The 21,590-nt window shown below is 40.0% G+C and overlaps 1 protein-coding gene across 1 annotated transcript in view; it reads right to left on the reverse strand.

Moving 5' to 3' along the window:
• The window catches only part of tenm4 (teneurin transmembrane protein 4), a 288,429-nt gene that overhangs the window by 127,462 nt on the left and 139,377 nt on the right, over window positions 1–21,590 (reverse strand). Inside the window, exons 10-13 of the mRNA XM_047391839.1 lie at window positions 18,291–18,505; window positions 15,598–15,808; window positions 9,005–9,106; window positions 6,474–6,668 (exon numbers count right to left, since the gene is read on the reverse strand). Coding sequence (XP_047247795.1) covers window positions 6,474–6,668; window positions 9,005–9,106; window positions 15,598–15,808; window positions 18,291–18,505 — 723 coding nt within the window. The remainder of the gene's footprint in view (window positions 1–6,473; window positions 6,669–9,004; window positions 9,107–15,597; window positions 15,809–18,290; window positions 18,506–21,590) is intronic.

Here is a 21,590-nt window from a genome sequence, read left to right on the forward strand (position 1 = left end):
GAGAGAATGCCAAGAGATCAAAGCAGTAATCCAAGCAAAGGGTGGCTATTTTGAAGAATCTAAAATATTTAAACCTTTTTGTGAACTATATGATTCCTTGTCTGTTCATTCTAGTTTTGTTGCCTTTGGTGAGATTCTACAGTGTAAATAGTCATAAAAATAAACATATACCTTTACTCTGTTAACCCTCAATTAAATCCAGTGTAACCAACTGCCTCTGGACATTTTGCACAACTGCAAACCTACCAACACCTACATCTAAATTGATAGGCTGGGCTAGAAGATCATTAATCAGAGAAACAACCAGAGTGGCAAGACGAAAGTCATAGTTAAAAGAAAGCCATGAGAAGCCCTGACTGCTAGAACCCATGTAGGGGATGCACCAAGCATGTGGAGCACCAGGTGCTCTGGTCAGATGGGACCAAAAACATTCTGTCTCCATGCAAGATGCTACAAATAGTGGAAAATTAACATTACATCACACAGAGCACACCATCCCTGCAGTGAAACATGAGGGTGGTAGCATCATGTTGTCAGAATGCTTTTCTTCAGTAGAGAAGCTGGTCAGAGTTGATAAGAAGATGGACTGAGTGAATTACAGGCCTGGAAGAATTCCTGTTAGAGGCTGAAAAACATTTGAGACTGGGGTGGACATTCACCTAATGAAACAAGGACCCTAAATATAGAGCCAGATCAGTGTTGCTAAGCAACTTTGGACCTGCTATTTTCTAAAGTCGTTTGCAAATCTTGTGAGTCATGGGTTGGGGTTTTTTGGACTTGTTTTTCGACGTGAAGTTTCTTATGTGCTTTCCTTTCTTTCTGAGTGAACCCCTTGATTATCTCCCAGTTCCCCACAATAAAGTCTTTGTCCTTTCCACGCCCCTATTTCCTGGTTATCGTGCCCACCCAAGTTGACTCAACACACCCTTAACACACTCACGCCAGAGCCCGGAATGACAGGGAAATGAGTGATGAGACAGCGTGAGAATGAGTTGCAGTATGTGGGGAAAATATATGGGAAAAATATCAAATGTTATTTCTTTTAAAAAGTTTAAAGAAAGCTTTTTGTTGACTGTGTTTACTGTCATTTTGCTGTTACGTATGCAAAATGCACTTTTCTTTTTATCAGAGTTTAAAAGTATTCAAGTTATTCAAAGAATTTAAGTTATTAAAAATTTGTATGGCAAAAGTGATGATTCTGGCACGTCTGCTCTACCCTGTCTCCCTGGCTGCAATCAGCAGATTAGATGCACCTGGTGGCTGCTGCAGTGTAGTACAATCTGTGGAATGCCAAGCACCTGTGTCTTCCCTGATATATACTGACTCTGACAAGCAGATGGTGCCAGATGTTTGAAAGCCATCGTGTGAGTAGATATCAGGCATTCCTTCCTGTCTGATCATTGTTCTTGACCTTGCCTTGCCTTTTGGATTTATGCCTCTGCCTGCTCCCTGTCGGACTATTTGGATTTTGGTTGTCGACCTTGTTTCGTGCATCTGGTTTATGCCTCTGCCTGCCCCTTGCCTGACGCCTCTTGTTCCGATCGTTGACCCTGTTTATGTCCTTGGATTATTGAGCCAGCCTAGCCCTCGGATTATTCAGCCTGGAGTCACTTTTTACCTGTGCTGTGGAGATCACGGCCTGCCGCCCACTGAGGTTTCCCCTCTGGGTTTCAAGTTCCCCTCAAGACAAAAGCAGGTTAGTGGCTTTTCTGATCCCTGCAAAATCTGGAGAGACTACAAGTCACTAATCCCTCTTTCTGCCTCAGTGATTCCTGGAAGCTGTGAGGAGTGTTACCTGTGTGACGTTTTCCTGTGGCTGAATAAACCTTTTAAACTTTTAGTACTATGTCTGGCTGAATCTTGGGTCCGCCTTTTTCTGATTCATAGCAGAAAAATCTGGCCAAAAATGGACCCATCGCCAGCACAACAGTAGCGCACCCACGTTGATGAGGCCCTTTCCTGGTTGGGTTCCGGCATGGAGGAAATAATTTCCACATTACGTTCTGGCAATCTTGTCTCCGAGCCGCCACCGTCACAAAGAAACCACGCCCAAGTAACACGGACTACAGCAGAGGTAAGGGAGCCACACCTCTCTCTGCCTGAGATGTTCAGGGGAGACTCAGACCAATGTCGAGCTTTTCTAACTCAGTGTGAAATTCATTTTGAGCTTCAGCCGTCATCCTTTCCCACTGAATGTTCCAAGGTGGCATTTGTTATATCTCTGCTGGCAGGAAAGGCAAAACAGCAGGGAACTGCTGAATGACATAACAGGTCTGCATCTTGTGATCTTTATGAAACTTTTTCCAAGGAACTCATTCGAGTTTTTGACCCGGTCATTCCAAGTCGTGAGGCCGCAAGAGGATTATTGTCCCTCAAACACGGTGATCAACCTGTCTCGACCTATATAATTGACTTTCATTTGTTGGCTGCAGAGAGCCGTTGGAATGAGGCAGCACAAATGGATGCATTCATGAAAGGATTAAACGAAGACATCAAGGATGAGCTAGCGACCCGTGACTATCCTTCTTCCCTGAAACAACTCGAGGATTTGGCTGCCCGCATTGATATTCGGCTGGCAGAGAGAAGGAAGGAGAAGCGCCATGAGAAGGGTCGCTCATCATTAACTCAGGTTTCTGCACACCGGTATGAGAGAAGGAGTCGGTCACCTCTCACTGAGGAAAATGATAATTGTGAGCCCATGCAATTGGGCAGAACCAAGATTACCCCTGAGGAGAAAGATCGTCGGAGAAGATTCGAGCTCTGTTTTTATTGTGGAGAGAAGGGACATTTAGCACTCAGGTGTCCACTAAAAGAGACATGGTGGGTCAATTCGTATTTGTTTATCTTGATGACATACTGATTTATTCTCGAGATCTGGAAACCCATAGAAAACATGTCAGAGCTGTTCTCCTGTGTCTTCTCCAAAACCAGTTGTTCATCAAGGCAGAGAAATGTGAGTTCCACATAACTACCACTTCCTTTTTGGGCTTCATCATTTCCCCAGATCAAATGCTTGTCGACCCCTCCAAGGTTAAGGCCGTATTGGAATGGCCTGTTCCAACTGATCGCAAGCAGCTTCAAAGATTTCTAGGCTTTGCAAACTTCTATAGGAGGTTTATTAGAAATTACAGCCTGGTTGCTACTCCCCTAAATGCTCTTACCTCTTCCAAGGTGAAATTTGTGTGGAATAAGGATGCAGAGAAGGCCTTCAATAGGTTAAAGGAACTCTTCACGTCAGCTCCAGTGTTACGGTCTCCTGACCCAGAGAGACAGTTTATCGTGGAGGCGGATGCCTCAAGCACTGGGGTCGTAACTGTATTAAGCCAAAGAGGTGAGGATGATCGTGTTCACCTATGTGCCTTCTTTTCAAGAACTCTGTCACTGGCTGAGCGGAATTACGACGTGGGAGACAGAGAGTTATTGGCTGTCAAGTTGGCGTTGACAGAGTGGAGACATTGGCTGGAGGGGACTAAGGAGCCGTCTATGGTGTGGACTGACCATAAGAACTTGGGAGTACCTGAAATCAGCAAAATGGCTAAACCCCAGACAGGCTAGGTGGGCTTTGTTTTTTGGTCGTTTTTATTTCTTCCTATCTTACAGGCCAGGGAGTAAAAATGGCAAACCTGATGCCCTATCCCGGATTCAAGAGCCTCAAGAATCTCAGTCTGCGAGTGAAGAGGAGTTTATCCTTCCTGAAACCATCAGGTTGTCTGTGTCCCGAGTGGAGGTGGAAAGGGAGGTCCAGGAAGCCATTAGAGATCTGCCTATCCCACCATCATGTCCATCTGACTGCTGTTTTGTCCCTGAACACCTTGTGCCTAAGGTACTGGAGTCTTGTCATTGCTCTCATTTAGTTTGTCATCCAGGAATCAGCAGAACCATTCAGACAGTTCGAACTCAGTTTTGGTGGCCATCGCTGGTCAAGGATGTCAAAGACTTTGTTGCTGAATGCACTCAATGTTGTCGAGCCAAGCCTTCTCGTCGCCCCCCTGCGGGGTTGTTGCACCCTTTCCCTATTCCCCCTCGCCCATGGTCACATATTGCGATGGATTTTGTGACAGGTCTACCGGTTTCCAATGGTCACTCTGTACTACTAACCATAATTGACAGATTTTCTAAAATGGTTCATCTGGTGCCCTTGGAGAAGCTTCCATCTGCTAAGGAAATGGGTGAGATATTGACCCGAGAATTTTTCAGGCTCCATGGAATTCCAAATGACATTGTTTCCGATAGAGGACCCCAATTTGTGTTACGTTTCTGGAAGGAGTATTGTTCGTTGTTGGGAATTTCTGTTAGTCTTTCCTCAGGGTTTCATCCTCAGTCTGATGACCAAACCGAGAGAGCCAACCAAGAAGCTGAAACCAAACTTCGTATATTATGTGAGTCTGACCCGACCAAGTGGTCACAAAATTTGGGTTGAATACGCCATGAACTCTATGCAATCAAGTGCCACTGGTTTGTCCCCTTTTCATGTTGTGTTTGGTTTCCAGCCACCCATGTTTTCAGTTCAGGAGAGAGAAGCTAATGTTCCGTCCGCCCAAGCGGCTGCCCTAAGGTGCCAAAGAATATGGAGAAAGGCCAGGAGATCGATGATCAGAATGTCACTGGTTCAGTCAAGAACGGCCAACTGGAGACGGATCCCTGCCCCTAAGTACCAGGTGGGGCAGAAAGTTTGGTTCTCCGCCAAGGACCTCCCATTAAGGGTAGAATCCTGGAAATTGGCACCCCAATTTGTTGGACCTTTCCCAATCTCCAAGATCATCAACCCTGTTGCTGTATGACTGAGATTGCCCAACTCCATGAGGATTCACCCCACGTTCCACGTTTCTCAGGTCAAACCCTTCGTGGAGCCCCGACCTGTGCTGTGGAGATCACGGCCTGCCGCCCACTGAGGTTTCCCCTCTGGGTTTCTAGTTCCACTCAAGACAAAAGCAGGTTAGTGGCTTTTCTGATCCCTGCAAAATTTGGAGAGACTACAAGTCACTAATCCCTCTTTCTGCCTCAGTGATTCCTGGAAGCTGTGAGGAGTGTTACCTGTGTGACGTTTTCCTGTGGCTGAATAAACCTTTTAAACTTTCAGTACTGTGTCTGGCTGAATCTAGGGTCTGCCTTTTTCTGATTCATAGCAGATTAGCATATTTTTGCTGTTGCTTATAATAAATGTTTACATTTCTACTGTTTACAAGCGGCTTCTGTTTCACACAGTGTGGTGAGTTGCCCATTGGGCTTTTTTTGGGGTTGTTTTCATAGAGCTGGTTGCTTGTTTCTCTCGCGAGATCTGGCAACACTGAGCCAGATGCGTTTAGATCCAATTATATTTTTGGTAGAATGGCCTTGTTTAATTCCAGACTAAAATCTAATTGAGAATCTGGGACAAGACTTGAAAATAAATTGATTAACATAGATCTTCTCTGCTCAACCTGACCATTCACAAAGATAACGGGCAAAATATAATATTTTGATCTATAAATCTTCTGAAAACCATTCATAATTTCCTTTCAGTTTAAAATAATATACTTCTTTTTGGTCTGTTCTATAAAATCCAAAGAAAATATATTGAAGTTTGTGGTTATAACATGAAAATGTGAAAATGTTTAAAAGGTATGAATATGTTTGCTATTAAAAGCCTTTTTTTCTTTCTCACTCTATCACTGACATTGCTTTTTTTTAAGGGAACAACAGTTGCAGAAGCGTACAATCACAGCATCAGCATTCTCACTACAAGTTATTTGTGCACACAGATGGCAAATAGATGCCAAGTAGGAGCAATGTCTAGCCTCTGAGAGCATTAGGCCACACCATGGCAGGTCTCCTTTATCATGACAAAAACTGGCTATAAAGGCTCTTATAGCTAGACAAACAGAATCTCTCGCCTCTTAGCAGATGGTTTGGGCACAACACACAAAGATCAGAGGCTAACTGACAAGAAACTCTCTCCTGGCAATTAATCATTGCTGCTGAAGGTCGCATGGAAGAAAGGTAAAAATGTTAAAGGGTCCTCATGCACATTCCCCTCCACTTCTTATGGCTACCACTCCACCTAATATAGAATGGGGGCATATGGATGTCACAAACCCCATTTATCAAAGTCCCAGGGTCCATTTTTCATCTAAAAATGAGAGCCTTCAAGAGTTGACAAACACAATGGCTCCTTCAATCTTCTCTAGTCGAACCTTATCTAGCAAAAAATGAAGGTGGATTCCTCCCTAGATTAACATCAGACTTTATATCTGAACATCAGACAATAAATGCAGTGTATTTGATGAGAAGATTGCCCCCTTCCCCCTGATTTATTCAGGCAAAGGCACATAGGATGTGTATTTCAGAGAGCTATGTCTATTCACATAACTACTAAAAACTTCAAGCTCTAGCTTAAAGGTCTACCTCTAATAGATTGATAAGATGATGTGAGCTGCAATCATCTTATGTGTAATTTTATTAGGTAGAGGCAAGATATAGGGACTTTCAAGCACCTTCTTCACAATTCTCCCCCTTGTATCCAGGGTTGCAGATGCAGGTTCCCACAATGCAGGTCCCATGGCCGCTGCACGTGATGTCGATGCACTGGCTGGTGGAAACGTCACATTCGGAACCCTTCCAGCCGCTGTGACACATGCAACGGCCTTTAAGGTATTGACCATTCCCACTGCACAGCACCGGACATGCAGCTGTGAAAAGGACAAAGAACACAATTTCATTTAAATGGTGCACTCACTGTAAAACAGCCTCATGTGACAAAGAGTCTGACCAAACTGGTTTCTGTTGCTAGTGAAATATATCACAAATTGCTGATTCTATGTCAACCTTCTCTCTGTGCATGATGGCAAAATTAACTCTGCTCTTTGTCCAGACTTGTTTGTCGAAACCCCTGTGATTTTAAACTTTTCACCTCGAAGAAATTCTATTAACTTCATAAATGTTGTCCGAATGCTATAAGCTGAATGCATATGTTGTTCTGCTACAGGAGATTAAATTGAAGCAGAAAAACTGTTGGACTATACAAAAAAGTTCAAATAAGCAAAGCTTTAGAAAACAATAGCAAAAAAATCTGTTGAAGTGTTATGCTACCAATCTGTATATCAGTGCATGAATGAATGTGTGTAAAAATGATTGGGTGAATGTGGCTATTATATAAAGTGCTTTGGGTAGTAAGTATGACAGGAAAATGCTTTATATATTCAGCACATTTATATAAATGTTGTCCATTTACCATAAGTATGAAATTCAAAAACGTCACTGAATACCTTAAAAGGGTAACATCATGCTAACTCTACCTAATTAGATAACTTTAGCTAAAATGGTAATGTTTTCATGTTTGCTTAGAAAAGCTAGCACTAGCTGCTAAACTACAGGCAAACCATGGGCTAGTATTAACTTCAACAGCATGTTTGCTAATGGTTTCTGCAAGTTTCATCAGGTTAAATTTAGGACCTTAAAAGGGTATAAATGAATTACAAAGCATGAACGTGAGTTATAAAAACATAATAAGTCAACTTAAAATTGTATTTACTGAAGAACTTATATTGAATTTGAACTTACATCAAATTTACTATTTGATATAGGTTCAAGTTAATCACAAATTTGTTAACCACAAGATAATAAAAAAATGTTTTAGCCACCTTTTAAAATCTGCATTTTTTAAGCTTAAAACTTTAATGAAGGAGCTAGTAGTGGATCAGTTAACAAGAATTGTTTTTATGTCTGTTTCACAGACAACAAAATCAGCTAGATTCAGGAGAACTATTTTGTAGACTTAAAGAAATGACTATCATTCCTTCCAACAGGGCTGTTTGCTGCTCTACTTCATGAGTGTAACAGTTTGGTCACAGCACAATAACACAGTAATTTCTTAATCAGGGCTAGAACACAGAACGAATGACTGTTGGTAGCTGTAAAAAAAAAAATCCAATTAGATAAACAAAACAAAAACACATTTACAAATTTTTATTTACAACCAAATTAAATTTAAGAGACCTATGTCAAACATTTTGAGCTCAGAAATTGAGATGAATGGATTTTAGTGACTTTTTAAGACCCAACAGAAACCCTGTAACATCTGCATATTTGCGAATGATAATGGTAACGAGATGTTAATATGCTAACATTAGCCATTTACCATTAAAAACGGTAAAATAGCTGAATGGTGTTTTCATTGAAAGTAACATAGGGTAAAAAAAAAGCCTTCAGAGAAAAAAATATCTTTGAATGATTTAAAAGCATGTTTACATTATCAACAACGTTAAATGGAACAGTAGAAAAGTTAAATGGGTATAAATAGCAGAAACAAAACTGCCATGTTCTAAACGAGCTGAAAGTTTTGATACTTCAATATTGCAGAAGTATTCACAGGCCAAAAAAACATACACAAAACGTGGCAGCAGCATAATATGCATAAGCATATTATTGCTCTGACTTTAGAAATAAGCAAAATTAGGCAAGTTGCTGTTTTATTGTAGTGATTTATGAAGACCAACACAAATCCGCCTTAGTTAAATTGCATGTTCTCTTGTGTTTCCCATTTTGATGAATAGATAAGAGAATTTGACCTCTGTGTCAACTCGTACTTATACAGCAGGCAAACAGCAGGTCAACAAACATCCTTCCACATTCTAATCAACTTAAAAAAGTGAAGCATAAACTACAAAACCGAATCAGAGTTTTTTTTAAATGATTAGTGGTGCCAATAAGTCTGGAACTAGTAATTCTGTGGATTTCCCCTCACAAAATAAATGTTACTGTAATAACTTCCAAGGCACTAAACCTATAATAAAGCATTTAAACAACTGAGAAAAACAAATCAACCCTAATCTTAACTCTCTTTTTAAAGGCAGAGGCAAAAATAAATCATGTGACCTTGTATTGTAAAATATGAGTTACAGTTAAATGCTACCATAAGATAAAGGTTAGTTTGCCCAAATCATAAAAGCCATAATAGATTGTCATGGTGACCTAAAATATATCCGAATGATGGGAAGAAATAAAAGTATGAGAGGAAGTGACTCACCTCGCCCACAGTCAGGCCCTTTGAATCCTAAAAAGCAGTGGCATGTTCCAGCAACACAGTCACCATTTCCAAAGCAGTTACTGGGACAGTCATCAATAGAATCTACAAGAGAGCAATCAAGAGGTTTTTTGAGTAATGTGATTGAAACAAACAAACAATTTTCACGCCACTTATTTCCTTCTGCTGATTATTTCCATTCGCTAATGACAGTGATGAGTACACGCTCCATCAGCCTCAACGTTTATATTTCACTGCAAGCAACACGTTTGAGTGTTACTTACTGTATGTTCCACTCAAATGGGGAGGGCAAACAAGTTGTGATTACTTATGCTTCTGACCGAAATGACAAATCATTCAAATTCTCGAAATTTCGAAATTACCCAAATGTTGAACATTTGCAACATTTGAGAATCTTAATGTGATACACTGATTGCTAAATGAGGGCAGCAACTGTGGAACCTGCATGTATTCATCCCAGCGGTTTGTGTTTTTGTTCTGTTGTCAGTAAATGTGTTTACAGAAACACTGACATAGCTGAAGAGAACACTTTGTATTCCGTTTTTGCCCATTCATCAAGTTCTGTAGTCTTTAAATGCAAAATGCAAATCAGTTTAGCGCATAAATCTCCACAGGGACACGTGGATTTTTTCTTGTCTAATTGTAGTTGGACTGTTCTCAAACAGGTAATTTAAAGCATACATAATAATTCATGCTAAAGAGAGCATTTTCTACTCAGCTAATAATAGCTTTCAAGTTATGCAGCAAGTCAAGAATGCAGTTGATGGATAAACCTTACATTTTACAAAACATTTTATCTGGAGATTAAATCAAACTACCAATGAAAGTTACTATGGAATGGATTTAAATCCAAATTTAAATCCAAATTTGAAAGTGTGTGGGATGAACATGTTTAGAACATTTCCATTTTTCCTTTCATATGCTCCTGGTACTTCTTTAAATGAAACTAATGTATATCTGATATTTTAGAAGGTTTTAGAAGGCCTTTAAACAGGCCAAAATATTTCAATTTATGGCTGGCCCATTTTGTTTTAAGCATTTTGTACATGGAATTTGTGTTACTCTTTGAAAGCGGATATTCAGGGTTCCTACATATTTAATGTCAAAATTCCATACTTTTTCAAATTCAGAAAATTAATTGGCATCTCAGAGTAGCCAGTAATTGGCAAATTAAACTATATAAACTACAGTTTATTGTGAATTCATGGAAAAAAAATTCCAAGGTACATTATTTATATGGAAACTACAGTAAAACCACTTACTGACCGGAATAAATGGATGGATTGATAATGGTAGACTAATTTGTATTCCTTGCAATAGAAACAAAATCTTATAAACAAGGCCAAGTCAAGATTCTTTCCTTACCATTTCTAAATAGTCCTTTATTTGTCTCTCAAATTATTTCAAATATACTGCCATATAACATTTACCACAACACTGTTTGCTGACACTTCATTTCATTAGAAACAAGACCGACCAGTGATCTCCAAAGACAGCAGCAGAGCTCTGAAACATGATGCTCAGCGAATTAAGTCTGAAATGGTTCTGAAAAAATATCCAATCTTGTCCACTGCCTTCCGGCAGCAGAAACTCCAGGGCTAAAACTTATTGAACAAAGAATCTCTTGTACTACACAAAAAGCAAGAAATCCAAGCCATGGATTCAGCTTCCCTTTACCCTGGAGAGTCAATCATCACTAAGGATGCAATGGAAGACAGAGAGAAAAAGACAAAGAGAGGGAGCAGGAGATACAGGCAGACCAGAGACACACTGTACAGACAGAGAGGAGGGGGGAGTTGTGTTATTGTGCTGTAGGCTTCCCTATGTCATCTTGGGTTAGTTAAGGGATGAAGGGAAGACTATACTCCGGTGTGGTGGAGGAACTCAGCGGTTTAGTGGGCTTTTGATGGCCTCCAACCAAAATAAGTACACAAAGAGGTGAAGGATTTTTTGCACGAACTCCAACAGTGTCTGTGGGCCACAGAGGTCATGGTCACAAAAATTCTGTATGCTGCATGTGTTTTCCCAATCATTAGAAATTCCTAATTATTATTACAATACAATTGCAAAAATAATATTCCAGGATGCACGTTTTAAAGCATGTACAGTGGCTTGCAAAAGTATTCACAGCCCTTAAACTTTTGTTACTTTACAACCACAACTTTCAAATTATTAAATATTTTCTCTGACAGACTAATGCAAAGGAGCAGAAATTTGTGAAGAGGAAAAAAAATTATACCATGATTTCCATTTTTTTTTTTAGCAAAACAGAGTGCCGTGCATCTGTATTCAACCCCAACCCCCTCACTCCAACAGTTTATAGTGCTACTTTTTGCTGCAGCTACAGTTGAAAGTCTTTTGGGGTATGTTTCTCAACTCTGACCTCCTTCCCTGTCTATGCTAAAGAAAAGCTTCCCTCAAGCATCATGAGGTCACCACCATTTTTCAAAGAAGGGATGGAACATTTAACCACACATGGCATTTTGCATTTTGACCAAAAACCTAAAGAGTCAGCTAAGACCCTTTGGGGTATTTCTCATAGCATCTGAAAAGCAGTTGTCAAATCCTGCCACAGTTTATAAATCGCAGTTAGGTATGGCCTTTGAGTGGGTCATTCTAACACAGGCATGCTTTGATCTTGACCATTTCATTTTAGCTCTGACCGTATGTTTACAGTTGTCGTCCAGCAGGACGTTAACCCCCCTGGCCCACTCAGGTTTTTCGCACCCTCAAACAGTTTTTTCTTTCAGGATTGCCCTGTATTCAGCTCCATCTGTCTTACCATTATAGAACATTTATCGAGTCAGTTTTAAATTTCCCATTTGTGTCATGGTTTGAAAACTTGTCTCAATGGGAGAGGAACTCACTGAACCAGCTGGTTCATTTAACCAGCTGGTCAAATGATCGTATAGGTTGATAGGAGAGTCCCAGATCTGGCTGGAGTCACTGTACACAAGATAACTGCAGCAACTGTTCAGTTCCATCTGCTGTGTAAACTGCCATCCTTTCATGGGTTCCTACTCTATCAGTCTTGTTATAGATATAAGTTTCAAAGTATGACGACCAAGCACCACAGAAACTTGTCCAGGCTGTGTTTTTCTTTTTAAAAAGGTCTAAGTTGTATCGCCATTTATTCATACTTGTTCTTAGTTTTTGGACCGTTTTTTTGTAATTTAGCCTAAATCTTTACCTTGTCCAACCTTGATGTTTAAGTATTTTAAATTAATGTATTTTAATATTTAGATTAGATTATCTAATAAGGTTTTCTTGATTTGATCTTTATCTACTGAAAAAGCCTACCCCATAGCCTGATGCTGTCAACATCCTTTTTCTCCATAGACACAGTGTTCTAGTGTTGATCTTCATGATGCTGCTTGTTACTTACTAATTGTTAATTACTGATGTTATCCAGCAAATCTCTGGGCCTTTCTTCACAGAACATTTGAATTTTACACATACTGGTTGCCCTAAGTTTTATTTTGGGTATCAGATTAAAGGGGTATGACTACAAATGTATGTCACACTATGAGATTTTTACTTGTAAAAAATGGAAAAAACTGTTTTTTGCACCACTTTGTGTAGGTCTATTACATATAATCCCAATAAAACACCTTAAAATTTGTGCTGCTATGTGAGAAGGTGTGAAATCACTCAAGGTGTGTAAATAAGGTACTGTAGTATATAGAATATTCTTTTGTGAAAAACCCATCTTCAATCAGCTGAAACAATCATCTTGGGAACAGCCTGTATCAGGATGCGTCTAATTACTGCTCAACTATTTTGCACATTTCTATGATAAACGTCATGCAGCCTGTCAAACCCAAACTCTTCTGTGCTTTTACTTTGAAAGCTGGCACAGTTTAGCAGATTATACAGCGCCCACGTCTGTTGGCTGTGATTCCTCTGAGAGCAAGGAAGGGAGGCCATGAATATCTCTTAGCCACACACTCGACATAGGCCAACGCATAAATCACAAATTCAAGCTGAGCTTCATTGAAATTCATTACCCTTCATATCAAGGGAGCTAACTATTGTGAGTCTCTCCAGTCGGCGAGGACAGAGCCTGGTGCAGGGGCTGCTGGTTTAATCAGCAACTTGCCATAGTCTCAGAGGATGCTCAACACCTTTGAAAGATGGTTGGCAGTAGACAGAAAAAACCTCAGCGATGGAGTGAGTCAGGGTAAAAAGACAGACATTGCTGCTGGGTTTTTTCTTCTTTTGCTTTCGACAGATGTGTAGAGCTGGAGCACATCTGGCACAAGCAAGCAAGGACAAATGGCTTCATGCGCCTGAGGGTTGTGACAAAAAACATTCACTGAAACACATTTTACATTGGCAAGTAATGAGGACCAACCCCGATTAAAGACGTATCAATCAGATATACAGATGTATACAGGTACGAATCCTTTTGGCTCCTTGTCGGACATTAAGTCAGGCTAAACCTTCCCTGTTTTAGGTCAGCTGGAATAAATGCTAGAAATGTTCATACATTTGTTTATATTGTTTTTCTTCTTAATGTAATGGTGGTGGTTATGACCAAACACTTCAATTTTCATTTTTATCAGACCACAGGACATGTCTTCAAAAATTGAAGTCAATGTCCTCTGAGCGCATTTGCTAACTGTATTCTGGCGTTTTATGTTTATTTTGAAGTAATGATTTATTTCTCAATGAGTGGCCTTTTAGCCACGTTGGTACAGGACTCCTTTCACTGTGGATAAAGGCACTTTCCTACTAGATTCAGCCAGCATGCACAAAATCTTTTCCTTTTGTTCTGGGGTTAATGTGCACATTTTGCACCAAAACCTTTTCTATGGGAAGCAAAACTATCCTTCCTGAAGTATGTGACAGTTCGACCTTCACATGGCATGCATATAATTTTTTGAACAGAATGTGACACTTTCAGGCATCTGGAAATTATACCCAAAGGAAGAATCAGACCTGTGGAGGTTCACAGTCTTCCTGATATCTTCCCTGATGTTTTTGGATTTTCTCATGATGTTACACAGGAAAAACTGTGTTTGAGGGGCTACCTTAAAATACATCCAAAGCTGTGGCTCCAACTAACTCAAACCTGTTTTATAAACCTAATCATAAGCTTACAAATCCAGTAATCTTAGGGTATTAATACTTCACTCGAAAGAAAGTAATATTAAAGACATTCAGAAATAGAAAAGAATTAGCAATACTAACTGACCTGACCTGACCTGTTTAGTCTGATTTAATGTCAGACAGTGAGAAAAAAGGAATATCTGGTTTCAACTGTATGTTTTGTTATGGTGGTAGGCAGCGAGAAAAGCTTCCATCTAATGCATGTAACGAGCAAAAGGTTGTAAAATTACACGTATTTTCTCCCACCGCTGCCAGAGACACTAAAATAATTTTACTGTGAGTGTCTTTTAAACAATACTGCTTGTGTTTCACCGTCTGCCTGTTCTGGATATTGCACACATATATTTCTATACCTGGGCTGCTCTAGTTGAAGGTCAACTTCATCCCTCCATGGCTCAATACAATTCAGGCAGGCTGTGGATACAATTTCTGCTGAAGGGCACTTAACCGGTGACCCATTTTAGAAGGGAACCTCTGCCTCCCTCCAAGCTCCCGTGAGCAGACCAGCTCCTATACAAACGAATAGAGGCAGAATTCTTGCTCCAACTAACTCTGCCCCACCCTAATCCAATGCGCTGAACACTTTATGTAGCTTTGTTTTCTCTGATCCAAACCACAGGAGGGCTTTGCGCGCATCCAGTCAAGACATAACTAAGCAAAAGTAAACCGGGCGCTCTTCCTTCCCCCCTTTCTTGTCTTGTATCATATTTTAAGCATCAAATTACAGTTGTTGTTGGCACAGCAGGAGCCCAGTGCATCTCTTGCTCGTCTTCACTCGAGGACAGCCTCTCATCGATCTGCTGCCTGGCACAGCCACTGTCACATATGGACTGTGGCCCAAGAGCTTTTAATTAAAGAGCATGTGAGAACAGCTCCCAGCTGCCATCCCTGTGAAAGTCGACACCTCGGGCCCTCTCACACCTTGCTTTATACAGCAGCGCTAATCAAAGGCGCTTAAGGGAGAACAAAGAGCAACGTACAAAACGGAGTCACCTCCACAAAGAAGGACATGCATGTGAAACACAGTTCCATGCCACTCCAGAGTCAGAGCAGAGGAATATCTTCCCGTCTTTGATATATGGTAAGCAGATGGAAATTGGAGCAAACCGTGATCAAAACATGGGGACTAGCAGGAAAGGACAATCATACTTTGAATTGTATGCAAATGTTTCCCAGACGCTGGACCCCTGATTTGCTTGAAAGAGACTCAGGCTAATGAGGATATTAAGATCTCTCAACGCCCTTCTCAGTGGCATGGCAGCATCCCACTGATGTCCTGATTTTGTGATATTCCGTTTCACCTTGATTAACCCCAAACTATCCTCAGCCACTAAAATATAATTGTAGCTCTTATTTTTGCCCCAGTTCTGCAATGTTTGCTGCGGGGTGCTGCAGGCTGGTATTATAGGGATTAGGGATAGCTATTACAGGTTTCATTAGCAGGCCATGCCCGCGGCACTCACCTATGGCAGTGGTGAGGAAGGAAACAGTTTCGGTTTCCTTCCCGTCGTTGTAGACGGCCAGGTGCCAGATGCCCGAGTCCATGTACTGGATAAAACCTGTGTCGTGTGTGGTGATTGGTATGAGACTTCGCTGCAGAGCTGCAGGCCCTTCCAGACTGTGAACATCCTGGGCCAGGAGCCGCCGCCCATCCAACAGCTCCACAAAGTCAAACTGCAGACAGAAAATGAAAATGAACTGATGTATGGACCACAGACACGCCATTAGGAGTGACACATGAGACTCCAGTGCTTTCAGCCCACTTTATAGCGGAGCATCATTTGGTGTGCATGAATAACTCATCCTTCCAGAGCAGCCTGAGTTAAGCCTTGACACAGCTCAGCTGGATGGGCTGTGATAATTTCATAGTCCAAATATCTTACATGAAAGTCTTGTTTGAAATTATTAAACTGAAAAACGGAAAGCTGGTGAAATTAAATGTAAAGTTAGTGTTTACCAAATAACATCTGCTCTGATATGCTTCATATCAGTGGAGAGTCAATGAATACCAATGAGACCGCATTTCGTTTTCATACGCAAAATGAAAGGAATTGTGACTCATGCACAGCCTTTGGATGAATACTCGACCCTGGATTATTTTTTTCTGAAGTGAAAATGGAGGAAAAAAAGACAAGGTGGATTTTTCAACTGAAAAAATCATCACATTGGACATTTGTGCAAACAAAAATCAGGCTATGTGCAATTTACTGAACTTGCAATCCATTCAGGGCCGAAATTTGAAGCCTGTAAGTAGGAAGTCAGAAATGATTAATACAATAACACACATCTCATTCTGTGCTACACATAGATGGGAAATTAGTGAAAAGAAAAATCTTCTTCTCTTGGCCTGTGAGTCCAGTATCTTTGTGTGATTCATTGATGGTACTGAACCTGAAAGAAAATTACCATACATTTAATGTGCAACAAAGAAGGTGTATCATACAATACAATGGAGAAATACAACAGATACATTTATAAAGCTTTTGCATTCATGACACGCTCCGACATGGTTGGTCCTTTTTTAAACAATATTCCAATTAGTTTTCTGTAGATGAGGAAAAATGGAAACGAAGAAGAATCTCACACTGCGTGGCCCTTATTGTAATTTTGTTTTACAACATGGAAGTATAATTTACAATTGACCATATAAAAAAGAAAAAACAAACACAGAACTGGTGCATGAAATACTTAAATAGGCCTTGAAAATCTAACATTTAGAAAAAAAGTAGTAATAAAAAAAGTAGTAGTAATAATAATGTTTAATAGAAATAATAATGTTTAGATAGCACAGTCAAAGGCCACTCTAAACAAATACGTTTTTAATCTTGATTTGAAGCAACTTAGGGTTTCAGCACTTTTACAGTTTTCTGGAAGTTTATTCCAGATTAGTGGAGCATAATAACTAAAAGCTGCTTCTCCATGTAGGCCTTTCTCAAAAACCATAATCATGAGTTTGACATTCAGATTTTGATTTGGTAAAATTAAATATGGACGTGTAAATATAAAGGAATCAATGATCGATGACACTGAACTAGAAACCAGTGATAGAGCCTAATTATCCAAATTTCCACTGACCACTAAAGTTAGACCTTGCATCAAACCACATTAACCATCTTCCAATTTGAAGTTCAAAAACCTGTGGACTTGTTAACCGGCTATTAGCAATGCAAGCTAATGCTAATGCAATCAATGTAGTTCAGTTGTACTTTCAACTGTTGTAGCTGCATGTTCACCACATGTTTTAAAGTACATTGTCTATGTGAATGAAATGTTCTCAAATGAGCGTTTAAAATGCTTTTTGCTGCAGTTATCACTATGTTTGCAAGGGAGCCATAATGTGTGTTGAGGTTAAGTTTATTGAGACACCTCAGACTTTTCTACTTAGAATTCAGACTTAATGGGATCTTTCTGTCAATTCTTCGAACTTTGTGGCTTGAAATGGCAACTTCTAAGTAAAAATGCAGCACACAATTAAGATGCATGCTTAAACTGATAAAATAAAATGGCTATGTATTACCAGATTGTCAGATGAACTGTATTTAACTGTTCTCAAGATGAGCTTAGATAGATCCAATCTGAGGTCTTCTTCATTCAAATGAAATGATGCAAGTTAAATTTAGCCCCTGTAAAGTAACCAAACTAGTCGGGTAATAACAACACAGGCAGTAAAGAAATTTGGGGATTTGATGTAAAAAAATGAGCTATTGTCAGCAGAAATGAAAGAAATAGGACCACTCCAAAAAACTCTGACTGTGCTTACAAAAATGAAAATATTGCCTGGGGTTGGATAACCTTCATCAAATAACAGCGGACTAAGGCAGCAACACTGTTGTTTAAGATGGAAAGATTAAGATTTTTCAGTGCAAACTGAGGCGTAAGGGGAAGATACAGTATACATGGCTACACAAGGCTTTATCGGGATTGAGAGAAAGAACACATTCTGGTGTGTTATCAGAAAACCATTGGAATAATGGATAAAGTCTAGAAAGACAGTCTTCCAAACCTATCCAGAAGTGCAAAATAATGAAATTATATTCTATACTTTTTTTGACATCTCAAGTCTGCCTAATAAACCCATTTAAGGAACTAACAAGCAAAAAACATCACAAAGCATACAATAGATATAACATATCAGAAATATGTTCATATTTCCCACCTGTGTGTGTGACGGAGGAAGGCCTCTTCTTCCATATATTCCTACTAAGGCATCTTTGCTGAGTGACACGTTAAACTTTAGGTACATGGGATGATCGATGAAGACCTGGGATCTCCAGAAGATACCGGGAGGAATCTGCTGGGCGACCTTGCGTCCCACGTCAATCTCCCCCATATCTATATAGCTGTCATCTGGGAACAAGCTGTCCAATTTGCCTGCGTTGCACACAGAGTTAATCGGTCAAAGAGATCACATCATTAATCCAGTGAGTGGAGGAGCGGTGAGAGTCAGTCTGCTGAGGCAAGGGTCTGACCATATCACAGACATTTAATCACATTGCTGACAGTCAGAGAACAAATGCAATGAATGATCTCTCTGACCACTGGCAGTGATCACCAGTTACACAGGAGGAGAAGGACAATAAGTTAGAAATATCTGACAGAATTTAATTTTATACAGTGCCTTGAAAATGGTGTCATACCTATTGGATGTTTTCAAATTTCTCAACACAAAGGAGTGTGAAATGAGAGAAAAATTACATGGTTCTCAATTTGTTTTGCAAATAGAAATCTAAAAAGTGTGGCATGCATGTATACAGCCCTCCAGATCAAAAACGTTTTAGAAATATATTTTGCTGCGATTACAGCTGTAAGTTTTTAAAGACTCCATCAGCATTGCATTCTCAATTAGATTTATGTCTAGAATTTGACAAATGAATATGATTCTACCTCATCCTTTTCATTGTAGTTCTGGCTGTATGTTCAGGATTCTATTCTGCTGGAAGATGAACCTCCCCTCAAGTCTCATCCCATCAAGTCTGACCACCTTCCCTATTTCTGCTGAAAAAACATCCCCACAGCATGATGCTGCTACCACTTTTTTACTAAGAGGATGGAGGTGTTTTGATGCTCTTTCTGTTATAGAACTTATTTTCTATAATAAGCTTCTGAAGCCGTCACAGAACAGCTACATTTATACAAACACAAAGGTGGACTCTACAAAATTCATGATTTCTGAAGGAGTTTTTTGATACAGAATAGTATGCATCTGTTTACTTATAGTAGAGTAAAGAAAGCTGAATACAAATGCTGGACACAATTTACATCTCTTTATTTGTGCAAAATTTACACACATATAATCCCAGTAAATGCCTTTATGTTTGTGGTTGTAATGTGAAAAAAAAGTTTAATAGGTTTAAGCAGTAAGAACACTTTGCAAAGCAGTGTATCTGAATCTATTGTTACAGTACCTTGCGAAAGTATTCGGCCAATTGAACTTTTCAACCTTGTGCCACATTTCAGGCTTCAAACATAAAGATATAACATTTTAAGTTTTTGTGAAGAATCAACAAGTGGGACACAATCGTGAAGTGGAATGAAATTTATTGGATTTGTCAAACTTTTTTAACAAATAAAAAACGGGCTGGAAAAGTGGGGCGTGCAATATTATTCGGCCCTCTTGCGTTAATACTTTGTAGCGCCACCTTTTCCTGCAATTACAGCTGCAAGTCTCTTGGGGTGTGTCTCTATAGTTTTGCACATCTAGAGACTGAAATTCTTGCCCATTCTTCCTTGCAAAACTGCTCGAGCTCAGTGAGGTTGGATGGAGAGCGTTCGTGAACAGCAGTCTTCAGCTCTGTCCACAGATTCTCGATTGGATTCAGGTCTGGACTTTGACTTGGCCATTCCAACACCTGGATACGTTTATTTGTGAACCATTCCATTGTAGATTTGGCTTCATGTTTTGGATCATTGTCTTGTTGGAAGATAAATCTCCGTCCCAGTCTCAGGTCTCTTGGAGACTCCAACAGTTTTCTTCCAGAATGATCCTGTATTTGGCCCCATCCATCTTCCCATCAATTTTGACCATCTTCCCTGTCCCTGCTGACGAAAAGCAGGCCCAAACCATGATGCTGCCACCACCATGTTTGACAGTGGGGATGGTGTGTTCATGGTGATGAGCTGTGTTTCTTTTACGCCAAACATATCGTTTTGCATTGTGGCCAAACAGTTGGATTTTGGTTTCATCTGACCAGAGCACCTTCTTCCACATGTTTGGTGTGTCTCCCAGGTGGCTTGTGGCAAACTTTAAACTAGACTTTTTATGGATATCTTTGACAAATGGCTTTCTTCTTGCCACTCTTCCATAAAGGCCAGATTTGTGCAGTGTACAACTGATTGTTGTCCTATGGACAGACTCTCCCACCTCAGCTGTAGATCTCTGCAGTTCATCCAGAGTGATCATGGGCCTCTTGGCTGCATCTCTGATCAGTCTTCTCCTTGTTCGAGATGAAAGTTTAGAGGGACGGCCGGGTCTTGGTAGATTTGCAGTGGTCTGATACTCCTTCCATTTCAATATGATTGCTTGCACAGTGCTCCTTGGGATGTTTAAAGCTTGGGAAATCTCTTTGTATCTAAATCTGGCTTTAAACCTCTCCACAACAGTACCTCGGACCTGCCTGGTGTGTTCCCTGGTCTTCATGATGCTCTCTGTGCTTTGAACAGAACCCTGAGACTATCACAGAGCAGGTGCATTTATACGGAGACTTGATTACACACAGGTGGATTCTATTTATCATCATCAGTCATTTGGAACAACATTGGATCATTCACAGATCCTCACTGAACGTCTGGAGTGAGTTTGCGGCACTGAAAGTAAAGGGGCCGAATAATATTGCACGCCCCATTTTCAGTTTTTTATTTGTTAAAAAAGTTTGACACATCCAATAAATTTCATTCCACTTCATGATTGTGTCCCACTTGTTGTTGATTCTTCACAAAAAAGTTAGAATTTTATATCTTTATGTTTAAAGCCTGAAATGTGGCAAAAGGTTGACCAGTTCAAAGGGGCCGAGTACTTTCGCAAGGCACCGTATTAAGTTATTTAATTGTTTTTAAACTGAAAAGCCAAGATAACTATTTACAATAAAAGACAAACTTTTAATATTTTGTTTAGGTTTTAAAATTAATATAATACCGGGTAGAAAAAAGGACAAACTGGTAAAAAAAAAATCCCTTTGAAGTGAAAATAGTAATTATAGTAAAGAGGGAATTTAGTTGCTATTACCTGCTTGGGTATTAGCACATTTACCTGCAAAAATCCACCATATGCTCCATAACACAACTTATATTGGACTCAGCGGAAATGGCAACATCTGTTTGACTGTGTAGATGAGCTAATTTCAGCAGCAATGCCAGCTACAGCAGACATCCATACAATCTCCCCCCAGGACATGGAAGCAGACACGGCTTTAGGTTACACGTGGCACACCAGATGGAAGTCTTCTCAAAAGTCCATCAG

Source organism: Girardinichthys multiradiatus, chromosome 18 (assembly GCF_021462225.1).
Source record: "Girardinichthys multiradiatus isolate DD_20200921_A chromosome 18, DD_fGirMul_XY1, whole genome shotgun sequence".
Classification (NCBI taxonomy): domain Eukaryota; kingdom Metazoa; phylum Chordata; class Actinopteri; order Cyprinodontiformes; family Goodeidae; genus Girardinichthys; species Girardinichthys multiradiatus.